General features: G+C 41.7%; 1 protein-coding gene across 1 annotated transcript in view; it reads right to left on the minus strand.

Moving 5' to 3' along the window:
- LOC126983960 (zwei Ig domain protein zig-8-like) overlaps positions 1 to 12,209 on the minus strand; it is a 78,732-nt gene extending 66,523 nt beyond the window's left edge. The window contains exon 1 of the mRNA XM_050837231.1: positions 11,395 to 12,209. Within this exon, the coding sequence (XP_050693188.1) occupies positions 11,395 to 11,482 (88 nt within the window). The 5' untranslated portion in view covers positions 11,483 to 12,209. The remainder of the gene's footprint in view (positions 1 to 11,394) is intronic.
- Between the last annotated feature and the right edge of the window lie 10 nt (positions 12,210 to 12,219).

The following is a 12,219-nucleotide window of genomic DNA, read 5'->3' on the forward strand; positions in this document are numbered from 1 at the left end:
GCCCTCCCTTCCTCACTCACTCCCTCCCTCCGTCCATCGCTAACACAATTACTGTTCCCGTTCTAATAGAAACACCAGAATATTGACGCTCTGTGCTCCCCCAAAATGAAAAGCCTTTATATAAATTTACAAATTCATCGAGTTAAAAGCGAAAAACTAATGCTGTTTCCTTGATCCCTTGCTGTGTATACGCGGCCACGCACGCACGCACATACCCACCCACCTATCCACACACACACACACACACACACACACACATGAAGCAAAACAAAAATTGAGAAAGAAAAAAAAATCCTTTGGGATGACTTTTGTTTACCGTTGGAATTGAATGATGCAAAATTCCGGTCTCTCTCTCTCTCTCTCTCTCTCTCTCTCTCTCTCTCTCTCTCTCTCTCTCTCTCTCTCTCTCTCTCTCTCTCTCTCTCTCTCTCTCTCTCTCTCTCTCTCTCTCTCTCTCTCTCTCTCTCTCTCTCTCTCTCTCTCTCTCTCTCTCTCTCTCTCTCTCTCTCTCTCTCTCTCTCTCTCTCTCTCTCTCTCTCTCTCTCTCTCTCTCTCTCTCTCTCTCTCTCTCTCTCTCTCTCTCTCACTCTCTCTCTCTCTCTCTCTCTCTCTCTCTCTCTCTCTCTCTCTCTCTCTCTCTCTCTCTCTCTCTCTCTCTCTCTCTCTCTCTCTCTCTCTCTCTCTCTCTCTCTCTCTCTCTCTCTCTCTCTCCCCCTTTCCCTCCCACTTTCTGTCTCCTGTACCTCATCCCCTCGCCAATCCTTCTCTCTATCTCTCTTACTCTCTCTCTCTCTCTCTATCCTTGTCTCTCATCCCCACTGCCAATCCATCTCCCCCTCTCTCTTTTACTCTCATATCTCTCCCCTTCCCTCTTTATCACATATATCTTTCCCCTACCCACCTTTCTCCCTCTCCCTCCTCCTCTCCTCTCTCTCTTCCTCTTCTCTCCCTCCCAGCCCTTCTTTCCCTCGTCCCTCTTACCTCCCATCCACCATTTCCCTCTCTCTCTCTCCTCTCTCCCAGCCTCTCTATCTCACACAAAACCCTGTCGGTGTAGCAGTAGGCGGCAAACTCACGCGCCTCGCTATTATCCCTCAGTTTGCGGACAGGAACGTACTGGCGGACGAGTGGTAGGCAGTGCAAACAGAACCGAAATGTGTCCCGGTCCGTATGCCTCTCCCAGCCAGGCCGCCGAGAGGGAGAGAGTGGAGGGAAGAGGGAGGGAGAGGCGAGGGGAGATGGGAGAAGTGTTATTGTGGAGGGGGAAAAGGGGAAATTAAAAGAAGGGAGAGAGAGAGAGGAAGGAAAGGGAGGAGGAGCAGGGGGGAAAGAGAGAATGTAAGGTTTGTAGAGAAAATATGAACAGAGTGAAGGAAGGAGAGGGAAAAGAGGAGGAAGAACGGTAAGAAAGATAGAGGGAAAGAAAGGTATAAAAAGAAAGAGGAGAAACCAGAGAAGAAGAATGGAAAAAAGATACAAAGGAGAGAAGAGAAGGGAAAAAAGGGAGACAGGGAAAAACGAGAGTAAGGATGTGAATAAAGAATAGAAGAGGAGACAAAGGGAAAAGAAATAAAAGATAAGAGAGAGAAAGAGCAGAGGCAAAAAGAAACGAGGGTAGAGATGTATATAAAAAAAAGCAAAAGAAAGAAGGAAAATAAAAGGCAGGAAACAAGGAAAAAAAGAGAAGACATAATGAGAGAGGCAGGTTAAAAAAAAGAATAGAAGGGAAGGAGAGAGAAAAAAGAGAGAAAGGAAGTAAAAAAAAAACAGAAAAGCAGGAAGGAGGGAAAGAAATGAAGGGAGGGAATAAGATACACAGTGAAAAGTTAGCGAGTGTATAGAAGAAATAGAAAAAAAGAAAGAGAAAGAGATAGATTAAAGGGGAAGGAGAATAATTAGACAGAGAGGAGCAGGAAGGAAGGAAAGTTAAAAAAATACATTAAAAAAGAGGCAAAGGAAAAAAAGAGGAGGAATAATCGACGCAGGAAAAAAATAATGAAAAGAAGGAAAGAAAATAATGAAACAAATATAAAAAATCGGCATAAAGGAGCAGGAAGGAAGGATGGAGAGATAAATAATAAAAAGAAAACAAGAAGCGAAACAAAAAAGAGGAGAAATAATCGACGCACGGAATAAAAAAAAATAGAATAAAAATAAAAATGAAGGAGAGAGAAAAAGTGAAGGAATAGGGAGGAAGGAGAAATGAAAACCAGAAAAAAAGAAGAGATGAGAAAAGAAGCAGGAGTAATCGAGACATTGAAAAAAAGGATAAATAAAAAGAAAAGAAAAAAGAAAAAAGTGAAATGAAGTAAAAAGCAAAAAAACAAAAGAAACATAGCATAGAGGAGCAGGAAGGAAGGAGAGTTGAAGGGTACAAATAAAATAAAGAGGAGAAGAAAAAAGTTGAATAAAAGACAAGAATAATGAAGAAAAGTAAGGAGAGAAAAATTTAAAAAGAGTAAAAAAAATAATAAAAAGAAACACGGCATAGAGGAGCAGGAAGGAAGGAGAATTGAAGAATACAAATAAAATAGAGAAGAAAAAAGTAGAATAATAGACAAGAATAAAGAAGAGGAGGAAGGAGAGAAAAAAAGTCAAAACAGTAAAAAAAAAAAGAAGGAAACACGGCATGGAGGAGCAGGAAGGATGGGTGGAGTTGAAGACTAAAAATGGCGCAGAGTGTATTCAGCTTGATGGTCAGCCAAGTTTTTTCCTCTGCGGGGCTTTCCTTTTTGGCCTCTTAGTGCCGGGGGCTCGGAGGGAATCCATCGTGCCCCGAGATACACGAGAGTGGAGGTCTTGCCCGTAGTGGATGGATGGCCTGTCTATCTATCTGTCCGTCTGTCTGTCTGTTTGTGTGTCTACCGTTGACTGTTTATAATGTGGTTCTCTTTCTTTTTCTATCTCGCACACTCTCTCTCTCTCTCGCTCGCTCTCAGTCTGCCCTTTCCTTTTTTTTCTGTCTGTCTGTCTCTGTCTATCTGTGTCTGTCTACCGTTGTCTGTCTATAGTATTTGTTCTCACTCTTTCTCTGTCCCATTTCTCTCTTTCTCTTTTTCGCTCTGTCTGTTTTTTTTTTCCTTTTCCTCTGTCTGTCTTTTTGTCTGTCTGTCTGTGTCTGTCTAACGTTGGCTGTCTATTTTGTGGGGGGTTTTCTCTCTTTCTCTCTCTCGCCCTTTCTATCCCTTGCTCTGTCTATTTTTCTTTATTTCCCGTCTCCTTCCTCGTTTTATATTTTCATAAGGTTCTCCTACGTTCTTACTTTCTAAATATATCTGTGTCTTTATCTGTCTGTCTATTCTCTCTTTTCTTTATCTATCTGTGTTACTCTCTTCTTTTCCTCTTTCCGACTTACGTAACTGTCTTGTCTCGTCTCTCTCTCTCTCTCTCTCTCTCTCTCTCTCTCTCTCTCTCTCTCGGGGACGGTAATTACACCCCACGGTCACACAAAGACCCACAACGACCCCCTGATTAGCGTGCCTCACCGTCTCCCTCACCTCGCCTCGCCGCGCCAGACTCGAGGGCCCCCGTCAAGCGAGCCACACTGACCCGTCCGTTATTGGCTACGAGACGCGGATTTCTTGAGTCGCCCCTTCCTCCCGCTACTGGCTAATCCCTCTCCTCTTCTGGTGCTGTTTTCTTGTTTTCTCTCCTTCCTTCTTTTCGGATGAGCTAGCCTGTCTTACTTTCCAGCTGTTTTTCCGAGCTTTTCTTCCTCTTTTTCCTTCTTCTTTCTTTTTTTCTTTTTCGACTTTTATGTTCTTGTTTTCTGTTCCTCTTTTTTTTTGTTCTTTTTCCTCTTCGTTTCGTCTTCGTCTTCTTTTTCTATTCTTATTTTTCTTGTTCTTGTTCTTATTGTTGTTGTTCTTCTTGTTCTTTGTCTTGTTTTCTTGTGCTTCTTCTAGTTCTCTTTCTTCTTTTCTTCTCCTTTTCGCATCCTCTTTATCAGATTCTCTTCTTAATATCTTGTTTCTAAATATTTTTTTCCTTGCCTCTCCCTTCCTCCTCCTCCTCCTCTTCCTCCTCCTCCTCCTCTTCCTCCTCCTCCTCCTCCTCCTCCTCCTTCTCCTCCTCCTCTTCCTCCTCCTCCTCCTCTTCCTCCTCCTCCTCCGCAGGCTTCTGAGTGGCTCCCAGTCACTAGTGGGGTGCCCCAGGGGTCGGTGCTGGGACCCATTCTCTTTATCTTATACATCAGTGACTTGGAAGCGGGATTGAAATCCTCCCTCTCAAAGTTTGCCGACGACATTAAAGTGGCCGGAAGGGCCCTCACGACTGCCGACTGTGAAGTCATCCAAAAAGACCTTGACCAGATCATCCAGTGGTCCGAGAAGTGGCAAATGTTGAACGTTGACAAATGCAAAGTCATGCACTTTGGTTCCAGAAACAGTAACCATACATACAACATGCGTGGGAGTCCTCTGCAGGTCGTGCAGGAAGAATCGGATCTTGGCGTCACAATCAGCAGTGACCTAAAACACGCAAAACACTGTAAAAAAGCATTTAACAAAGCTAACACTATGCTCGGGGTTATATCAAGAAACTTCGAATAAAAGACGCTGGAAGTAATGTTATCCTTATATAACTCAATGGTAAGACCTCACCTAGAGTATGCGGTACAATTCTGGTCCCCTAATTACAGAAAAGACATTGAACTATTACAAAGAATCCAGCGACGCGCTACGAAGATGACTCCACCCTTGAGAGCCCTGCCGTATGAAGAACGACTCAGGCGACTTAACCTCTTAATGCTGGAAAAGAGACGCCTACGGAGGGATTTGATTCAGGTCTTCAAGTACATAAAAAATTTCAGTAACGTCGACCACTCCAAGTTCTTTGAGCTACAGACCAACTCAAGAACTAGATACAATGGCCTGCCCATTCAAGCGAAGCGATGCAACACGGACATTGGTAGGAGTTTCTTCTTTAACCGAGTCATACGCCATTGGAACGACCTCCCTGTTGAAGTAGTAAGTGCAGAAACCATCAACTCCTTCAAAAATCGCATCGACCGTCACTTCGTGACAACAGGAATAAACTGAAAATACGCACCGAAATGCCTTGAACTGCTCTGCAGGCCCCCAAGTGACTGTCAGGCGGATCACGGCTCTACAGCAGGCAACCTCGCAATGAGCCAATAGACTTTCTGTTGCCTGTCATTCCATGTTTCCATGTTTCCTTCTTCTCCTCCTCCTCCTCCTCCTCCTCCTCCTTCTCCTCCTTTACCTCCTCCTCCTCCTCCTCCTCCTTATCCTCATCTTCATGCAACTATTTATCGTCACACAACTCTTCCATTTCTGCATAACTTCTAGCGGTAAGACTTTCCCCTGCTATACTTTATTCCCTTTTTTTTCCTCATTAATTATTTCCTTCTCTTCTCCTCCTTACCTGCCTTGAGTTTATCCTCCAGCTACTACAAAGTTTTCTGAACGTAATGCTTTTTGTCATTTCTTTTTCTTTATTTTCCTTACCTCTTTTTTTTCTTTTCCTTTATTTCCCTCACCCATTTTTTTCTCTTCCTACATTTCTTTTGCCTATTTTTTCCTATATTTCTCTTGCCCATCTTTCTCTTCTTTGCCTGTATTTCCCTCTGCCTTTTCTTCTTTTCTATATTTTCTTTACCTATTTTTTCCTTTCCCTTCACTCCTCTTCATTTTCTTTTTTCCTCCTACTGCTCTCTTTCGGTCTGTCGCGGTTGGTTGTTCTGGGAGTGTATTTTTTTTCCTTCCCTTCATTCCTTCATTCACATTTTCTTTTTCTATATTTCCCTCGGCCACTTTTTCCTTCCCATCATTCCTCCTCATTTTCTTTCTTCCTCCTACTCCTCTCTCTCTGTCTCGGTCTGTTGAGGTTGGTTGTTCTGGGAGAGTATTTTTTTTCCTTCCCTTCATTCCTCCTCATTCTCATTTTCTTTTCCTATATTTCCCTCGGCCACTTTTTCCTTCCCTTCATTCCTTCTCATTTTCTTTTTCCCTCCGCCGCCTCTCTCTCTCCCAGTCCGTCGCGGTTGTTCAGGGAGAGTTGGGTGATCCTTCTCGCGACTGTCACAAAGTTTGGCTGCTGGGTTTTGATACTCTCGAAGTTTTTTTCCCCCCTCTCTCTCAGTCTCGCTTTCTCTCTTTATATATACACACACAGAGAGATAAAGGCAAGAGGCAAGAGGAGGATTGGTTTTCCGTGTTTTGTTATAAGAGATGAAGGTAAACGGGGGCAGGTGTTTGTTGATGTTTAGTGCATCGTGAATGAGAGGTGATGACGAAGGTGTTGGAATTGTGTTTTGTGTGTGTGTTTGTGTATAAGAGACGATGGCAAAGGTAGAAATATTGTTTTTTTAGTGTTTCGCGTATAGGAAATAGAGGCAAAGGTAGAGATGTTTGTTGTTTTTAGTGCATCATGAATAAGAAATAAAGTCGAAGGTGAAGGAATTCATTTTTAGTGCATCGTGAATGAGTAGAGTGTCGTAACGTCTCGCTCGCCTCACTCGTGTATGTAAAGTCAGACTGAGTTTTGTTGTTAAAGAAAGTGACAGAAAAATCGTCTTCCAGTGTTTCATGTCAGAAGTCGAGGAACGTATAATTTCGCAACAGTTTTGTATGTAAACTCAGACTGAATTTAGTTGCAAAGAAAAAGATTGAAAGATTGTATTCCAGTATTTCATGTTTTCTTGTTTTCTTTCCTTCCTTCTTTTCGGATGAGCTAGCCTGTCTTACTTTCCACCTATTGCTGTTGTCTTCGTTCTGTTTTTCCGTGCTTTTCTTCCTTTTCTTCTTCTTTTCTTCTTTTTTTCGACTTTGAGTTCTTATTTTCTGTTCCTTTTTTTTTTGTTGTTCTTTTTCCTCTTCATTTCATGTCAGAGTTGGAATAACGTATCATTTCGCAGCACTTTTGTATTTAAACTCAGACTAAATTTGCTGTTTGAAAAGAATAGGAAAATTGCCTTGCTGTGTTTCCCGTCAGACCTGATATGGCGTAGCTTAACATCTTGCTTATCTAATGTATGCACGTATGTAAAGTGAGACTCGATTTGTTGTTTAAGAAAATATCGCTGGCTTAAAACGCAATAAAGAAAAGAATAATTGGTTTGCAGAGTTTGCGCCAGTGTTGGAGTGGTGTATTTTTTCGCTGCAACTATATGTATAGCGAGACACGAGGAAAATAAAGAAAAAGTGATAAAATTCTGTTCCTAAGTGTTTCGTCTGAGAGAGGATTGATGTGACGTCTCGCCCCACTAACACGGAATGTATTGCTGACGTAAGAAAAATCATTAAAAATTGGTTCTGGCTAAGTCTTCTGTGTAAGTGTGAAGCGATATAACTTCTCCCTGCAGGAAAAAAAAATACACAACTCGACTACATTCGATTTTGTTGCTTAAGAAAATATCGTATACGGTAAAATATAGTTATATTGTACGAAAAAACAAAAAAACAGCAAGTATATAGAGTTGGTTCTTTGCATATTTTGTCTCTATTAAAAGGAAAGTCAAGTTGGTAATGATATGTTGTAATGAGATCATAGTTTAACCCAATATCACATTTTTATAATCACTTACTTCAGCTGTTTGCATATCTCAGTTTCAGATACAAAAGAAACTCCCAATAATGAGAACCTTCGCCTCATATCACACTTTTATAAACACATCCCTCACTTACTTGCATATCACCTCATCAAACACCAAAGAACATCCTCGCATATACGTTCCAAGATGCGTTTTATCTTTTCCTTAATCACACGCGACCTTACGTCTCTCCTCTTCCTTCTCCTCCATGTTCTATTGATGACGATGATGTTGATTGTAAGGGGAAGCGTTTATCACACCCTCATCGAAACCTTCCTGACTTGCTTGCATGTTACGTCTCTTCAGATACGAAAAAATACATCTGTTTGCACGCTCGTAAGAGGGAGAAAGAGGTAGCTAGTTGTGGAGGCAATGATGATGATGTTGGCTGTAAGGGAAAGGCAATTATCACACCTTCATCGGTACTTTCTGGCTTCCGTGCATGTTACGTCACTACAGATAAAAGGAACATCTGTCTATACGCCCATGAGAGAGAGAAAAAAAGAGAGTCGTGGAGCCAATGAAAATTATGTTGATTGTAAGGGGAAGCGATTAACACACGTTCATCGATACCCTCCCAGCTTGTGTGCATGTCGCATCGTTAAAGATAAAACAAACCTCTATCTTCACGCCCCTGTTAGAGAGAGAGTGAGAGATATAGTCGTGGAGCCAATGAAAATGATGTTGTCTGTAAGGGGAAGCGATTATCACGCCTTCATCGATACCCTCCCAGCTTGTGTGCATATTGTATCGCTAAAGATAAAACAAACCTCTGTCTACACGGCCCTGTTAGAGAGAGTGAGAGAGATAGTCGTGGAGCCGATGATGATGATGTTGTTTGTAAAGAAAAGGCGATTAGCACACCCTCATCGATACCCTCCCAGCTTGTTTGCATGTTACATCGCCAAAGATAAAACAAATCTCTATCTTCACGCCCCTGTTAGAGAGAGAGTGAGAGAGATAGTCGTGGTGCCAATGAAAATGATGTTGGCTGTAAGGGGAAGCGATTATCACACCTTCATCGATACCCTCCCAGCTTGTTTGCATGTTACATCGCCAAAGATAAAAGAAACCTCTGTGTACACGCCCCTGAGAGAGAGTGAGTGAGACAGTCTATCGCCACTAACACTTTTAACCCCTCGCTAAGTGGTCGTATCATTGCACCTTCGCCGACACGTTCCTTACCTGTTTGCCCATCGCTTCCTCGCAAACAAAAACTCTCCTCTGCTTGCACGCGTCGGAGCGGTGTTCAGGTGAGCCAATAACACTTTTAATCCCTTACTAAGTGGCCGCGTCATTACTGGCAGGTGAGCGAGCGAGCGGAGCGGGGCGGCGTGCGTTACTTACGGTGATAATTAACAGTATTTCACCTTAATTAAGATTGCTTGGATAAAGTGCGTTTGCTAATGAGGCGGCTAAGAAATCTGTGCATCTGCCAGACGAGGATTCAAGTTTACCTGGACGGCTCTTACAAGGGAATGCTGAGAGAGATAGAGACCGGGAAGGATATGGAGAATGGCGAGGAGGATGAGAAAGGAGAGGAACAAAGAAGGAAAGGAAGAGAAGGGAAATAAGGAAGGAAGTTGAAATTGGCAGAGAAAGGAGAGAAGGAAAGAAGGAAAGGAAGAGAAAGGAAAGAAGGAAGGAAGTTGAAATTGGCAGAGAAAGGAGGGAAGGAAAGAAGGAAAGGGAGAGAAAGGAAAGAAGGAAGTTGAAATTGGCAGAGAAAGGAGGGAAGGAAAGAAGGAATGAGGGAAGGGAAGGGAAGGAAGCGGAGAGGCTAAGAAAGGTAAGAAGAAAAGGAGAGATGAATTGAAGGGAAGGAAGGAGAAGAAGCAGGGAGTAGCAAAGAGAAGAGAACAAGAGAAGGAAAGGAGGAAGGACGGAGAAAATGATGAGGAAGTGGAGAAAGGAGAGACGGAAGGAAAGAAGGAGACAAGGAGGGAGGAAAGAAATGAGAGAAGGAAGGTAGGAAGGAAAAAGACAGCGGTTAATAACATAAGCAGCGAAGAAAGGAGAATGAGAAAAAGAAAAAGAAAAGAAATATTGATGAAAGAAGGAAGAGTTAAATAAAGACAGGAAGAAGGAAAAGAGGGTAAAAGAAGGGAAGAGAGGAAGCTAGTCGTGATTGGCATGAGTAGAGAGAGAGAGAGAAGGAAGGAAGGAAAAGGGGAGAACAATTGAAGCGTGAGTAAAAACAGATGGAAGAAGGGAAATGAGAAGGAATGCGTTAAAGAAGAAGAAGAGGAAGAGGAGGAGGAGGAAGAAGAAGGGTGAGAAGCAGACGTAGAGAGTGAGTGAATAAGTGAGAGAGAATTTAGGTGAGAGAGAGAGAGAGTAAATCAATCCTCTTCCTCTCTTTTATCTCCTTAATCTTTCTTTCCTTTTTCTTTTTTTCTCTTATTTTCTCCGTTAATTGCACTTTTCATTTCTGATTTATTAGGTTGTCATTTGTTCTTTTTATCCTTTCAACTTTCTCTCTCTCTCTCTCTCTCTCTCTCTCTCTCTCTCTCTCTCTCTCTCTCTCTCTCTCTCTCTCTCTCTCTCTCTCTCTCTCTCTCTCTCTCTCTCCCCTTTCCCTTTTATTCGCTTTGTTTCATTTGCTATTTCTCTTATTTTTATATTTCTCTTCCCTCATTCGTTTTTCCCTTCTTGATTATTTTATTTTATTCCCTCCCTTTTCTCTCTCCTTTATCACAGCTTTTCAATTTTCAATCCTAATTTTCTTTCCCCTACTCTTCTTTATTCTTCCTCCCTCTCTTTCGTAAATATTCCTAACGATTTTTCTCTGTCATTTTCTCTCCTTTTTATTCTCTTTTCTGATTTCTTACTTTCTCTGTTTTCCTTTACTTTTTTCTCTCCCTTTCCTTCCTTTCATGTAACTTTTTTTCTATCCCGGTCATCCTCTTTTTCTTTTTTACTTCTTTCTCTCTTTCTTTTCCTCTCATTTTGTCTATCTGTCTTCTTGTTATCTCCTTTTCCTTTCTCCCTTTTCCCTCCTTTCCCTCTCCTTTCCTCACCATTTTCCTCCAATTATTCTGTTTCTCTTTTCTCTCCTGGTTATTCCCTTTAAATGTCATCGGTCTTTAATCCTTTTCTATCCTCTTCTTTCGTTCCTTTATTTTCCTTTTTTCCTTTTCGTCTATTTTCCTTTCTTACTTTTTCCTCCCCCGTTTGCATTCTTTTCCTCTCCTTTCCTTTCCTTTCCTTTTTTACTTATTTTTCCCTCCTTTTCCTTTCCTTTCCTAATTCCTCCTCCCTCCCTTTCCTCTCCTCTCCTCTCCTTTCTAACGTCTTCCCCCTTTTCCCTGTCCTCTCCTTTCCTCTCCATTTTCCTCTTGCTTTTCAACCCGTCTTTTCCTCACCTGGTCATCCCCTTCACATATCTTAGTTCTTCTTTCCTCTCTCTTGTCTTGTCTTCGGGTCATCCCTTTTTCATTGCTTACTTCTTCCTCTCTCCCTTTCCTCTCCTTTCTTCAGCATTTCAACCTTTTCCTCTCTCACTTTTTCTCCCTTCTTTTCTCGTCTTTTCTTATGGTTATACCCTTTTCATTCCTTACTTCTCCCTTTCCTCACTTCCCTCACCATTTTCCTCCGCTTTTCCGCCTGTCTTTTCTTCTCTTGGTCATCCCCTTCACATATATAATATCTTCCTTCTCTTTCTTCTCCTTTATTCCTTACTTTTCCTTTTCTTTCCCTTCCTTTCTTACTTTTTTTCATCCCTCCCTTTGCTCCTCTTCCTCTCTCCCTCTCCTCACCTTCCCTCACCATTTTCCTCCGCTTTTCCGCCTGTCTGTCCTCGGCGTGTAATTCCCCTTCACCCTCATAAAAGATAACCTTACCTGGGGTCGCCGAGCAGGTGTGGGCAGCCACCAAGACGAGCACCGTTGCTAGTCTGAGCCTTGTCGGGAGCAGCGTTGCCAGGTCCATTATGACAGCCGATCCTACACCATGTTCCGCTTTTTCCTTCTTTCTTGAAAAATGTGTGTTGTGTTTGGGGTTTGTTGACTTGGTTTCCTTTTGTTTTGAATTGTTTTTCTCTTTCTTTGAGGTTGTTGTTTTGTTTTGTTGTGTATGTGTTTGTTTTATGAAGCTGTTTTGTTTGTTTGTGTTTTTTCTTCTCTTTCTGTCTTTTTTTTTTTTTTCTTTACGTCATTTTGGTCTTTTGTGGAGCGGTAACTCGATTCCTTTTGTTTCGTGTCTCTCTTTGAAGTTTTTTTTGTTTTCTTTTGTGTGTTTTTAGTGTTTTATGAAGCTGGTTTTTCTTCTGTTTCTCTCGCTCGTGTTCTTCCCTGTGTTCACGTCAATTTGTTCTTGCTGGGATTTTTTTCATCACTATTTGTTCTTTTCGGTATTTTTATTTGTTTTATGAAGCCGTTTTGTTTATATTTCTTCTCTTTATTCTCTTGCTTTCTTCCTTTTGTCTGCGTTAATTTAGTCTTTGTTGAGATTTTTTTATATAGTAGATCTTTTAGTAGCTTTTTTTAATTTCACTTTTCTGTTCAGCGGTTAACTTTTTTTTGCACCACTTGAGTTTCTGTTTTCTGAGGATTACATTTTTCACTCACTTATATTTTGCTTGTCGCTTATGATTGTACGCTGCATTACTTCTAGATTTATTTTTTCTTGTGTGTGTGTGTGTGTGTGTGTGTGTGTGTGTGTGTGTG

Source organism: Eriocheir sinensis, chromosome 55 (genome assembly GCF_024679095.1).
Source record: "Eriocheir sinensis breed Jianghai 21 chromosome 55, ASM2467909v1, whole genome shotgun sequence".
In the NCBI taxonomy this organism is placed as follows: Eukaryota; Metazoa; Arthropoda; class Malacostraca; order Decapoda; family Varunidae; genus Eriocheir; species Eriocheir sinensis.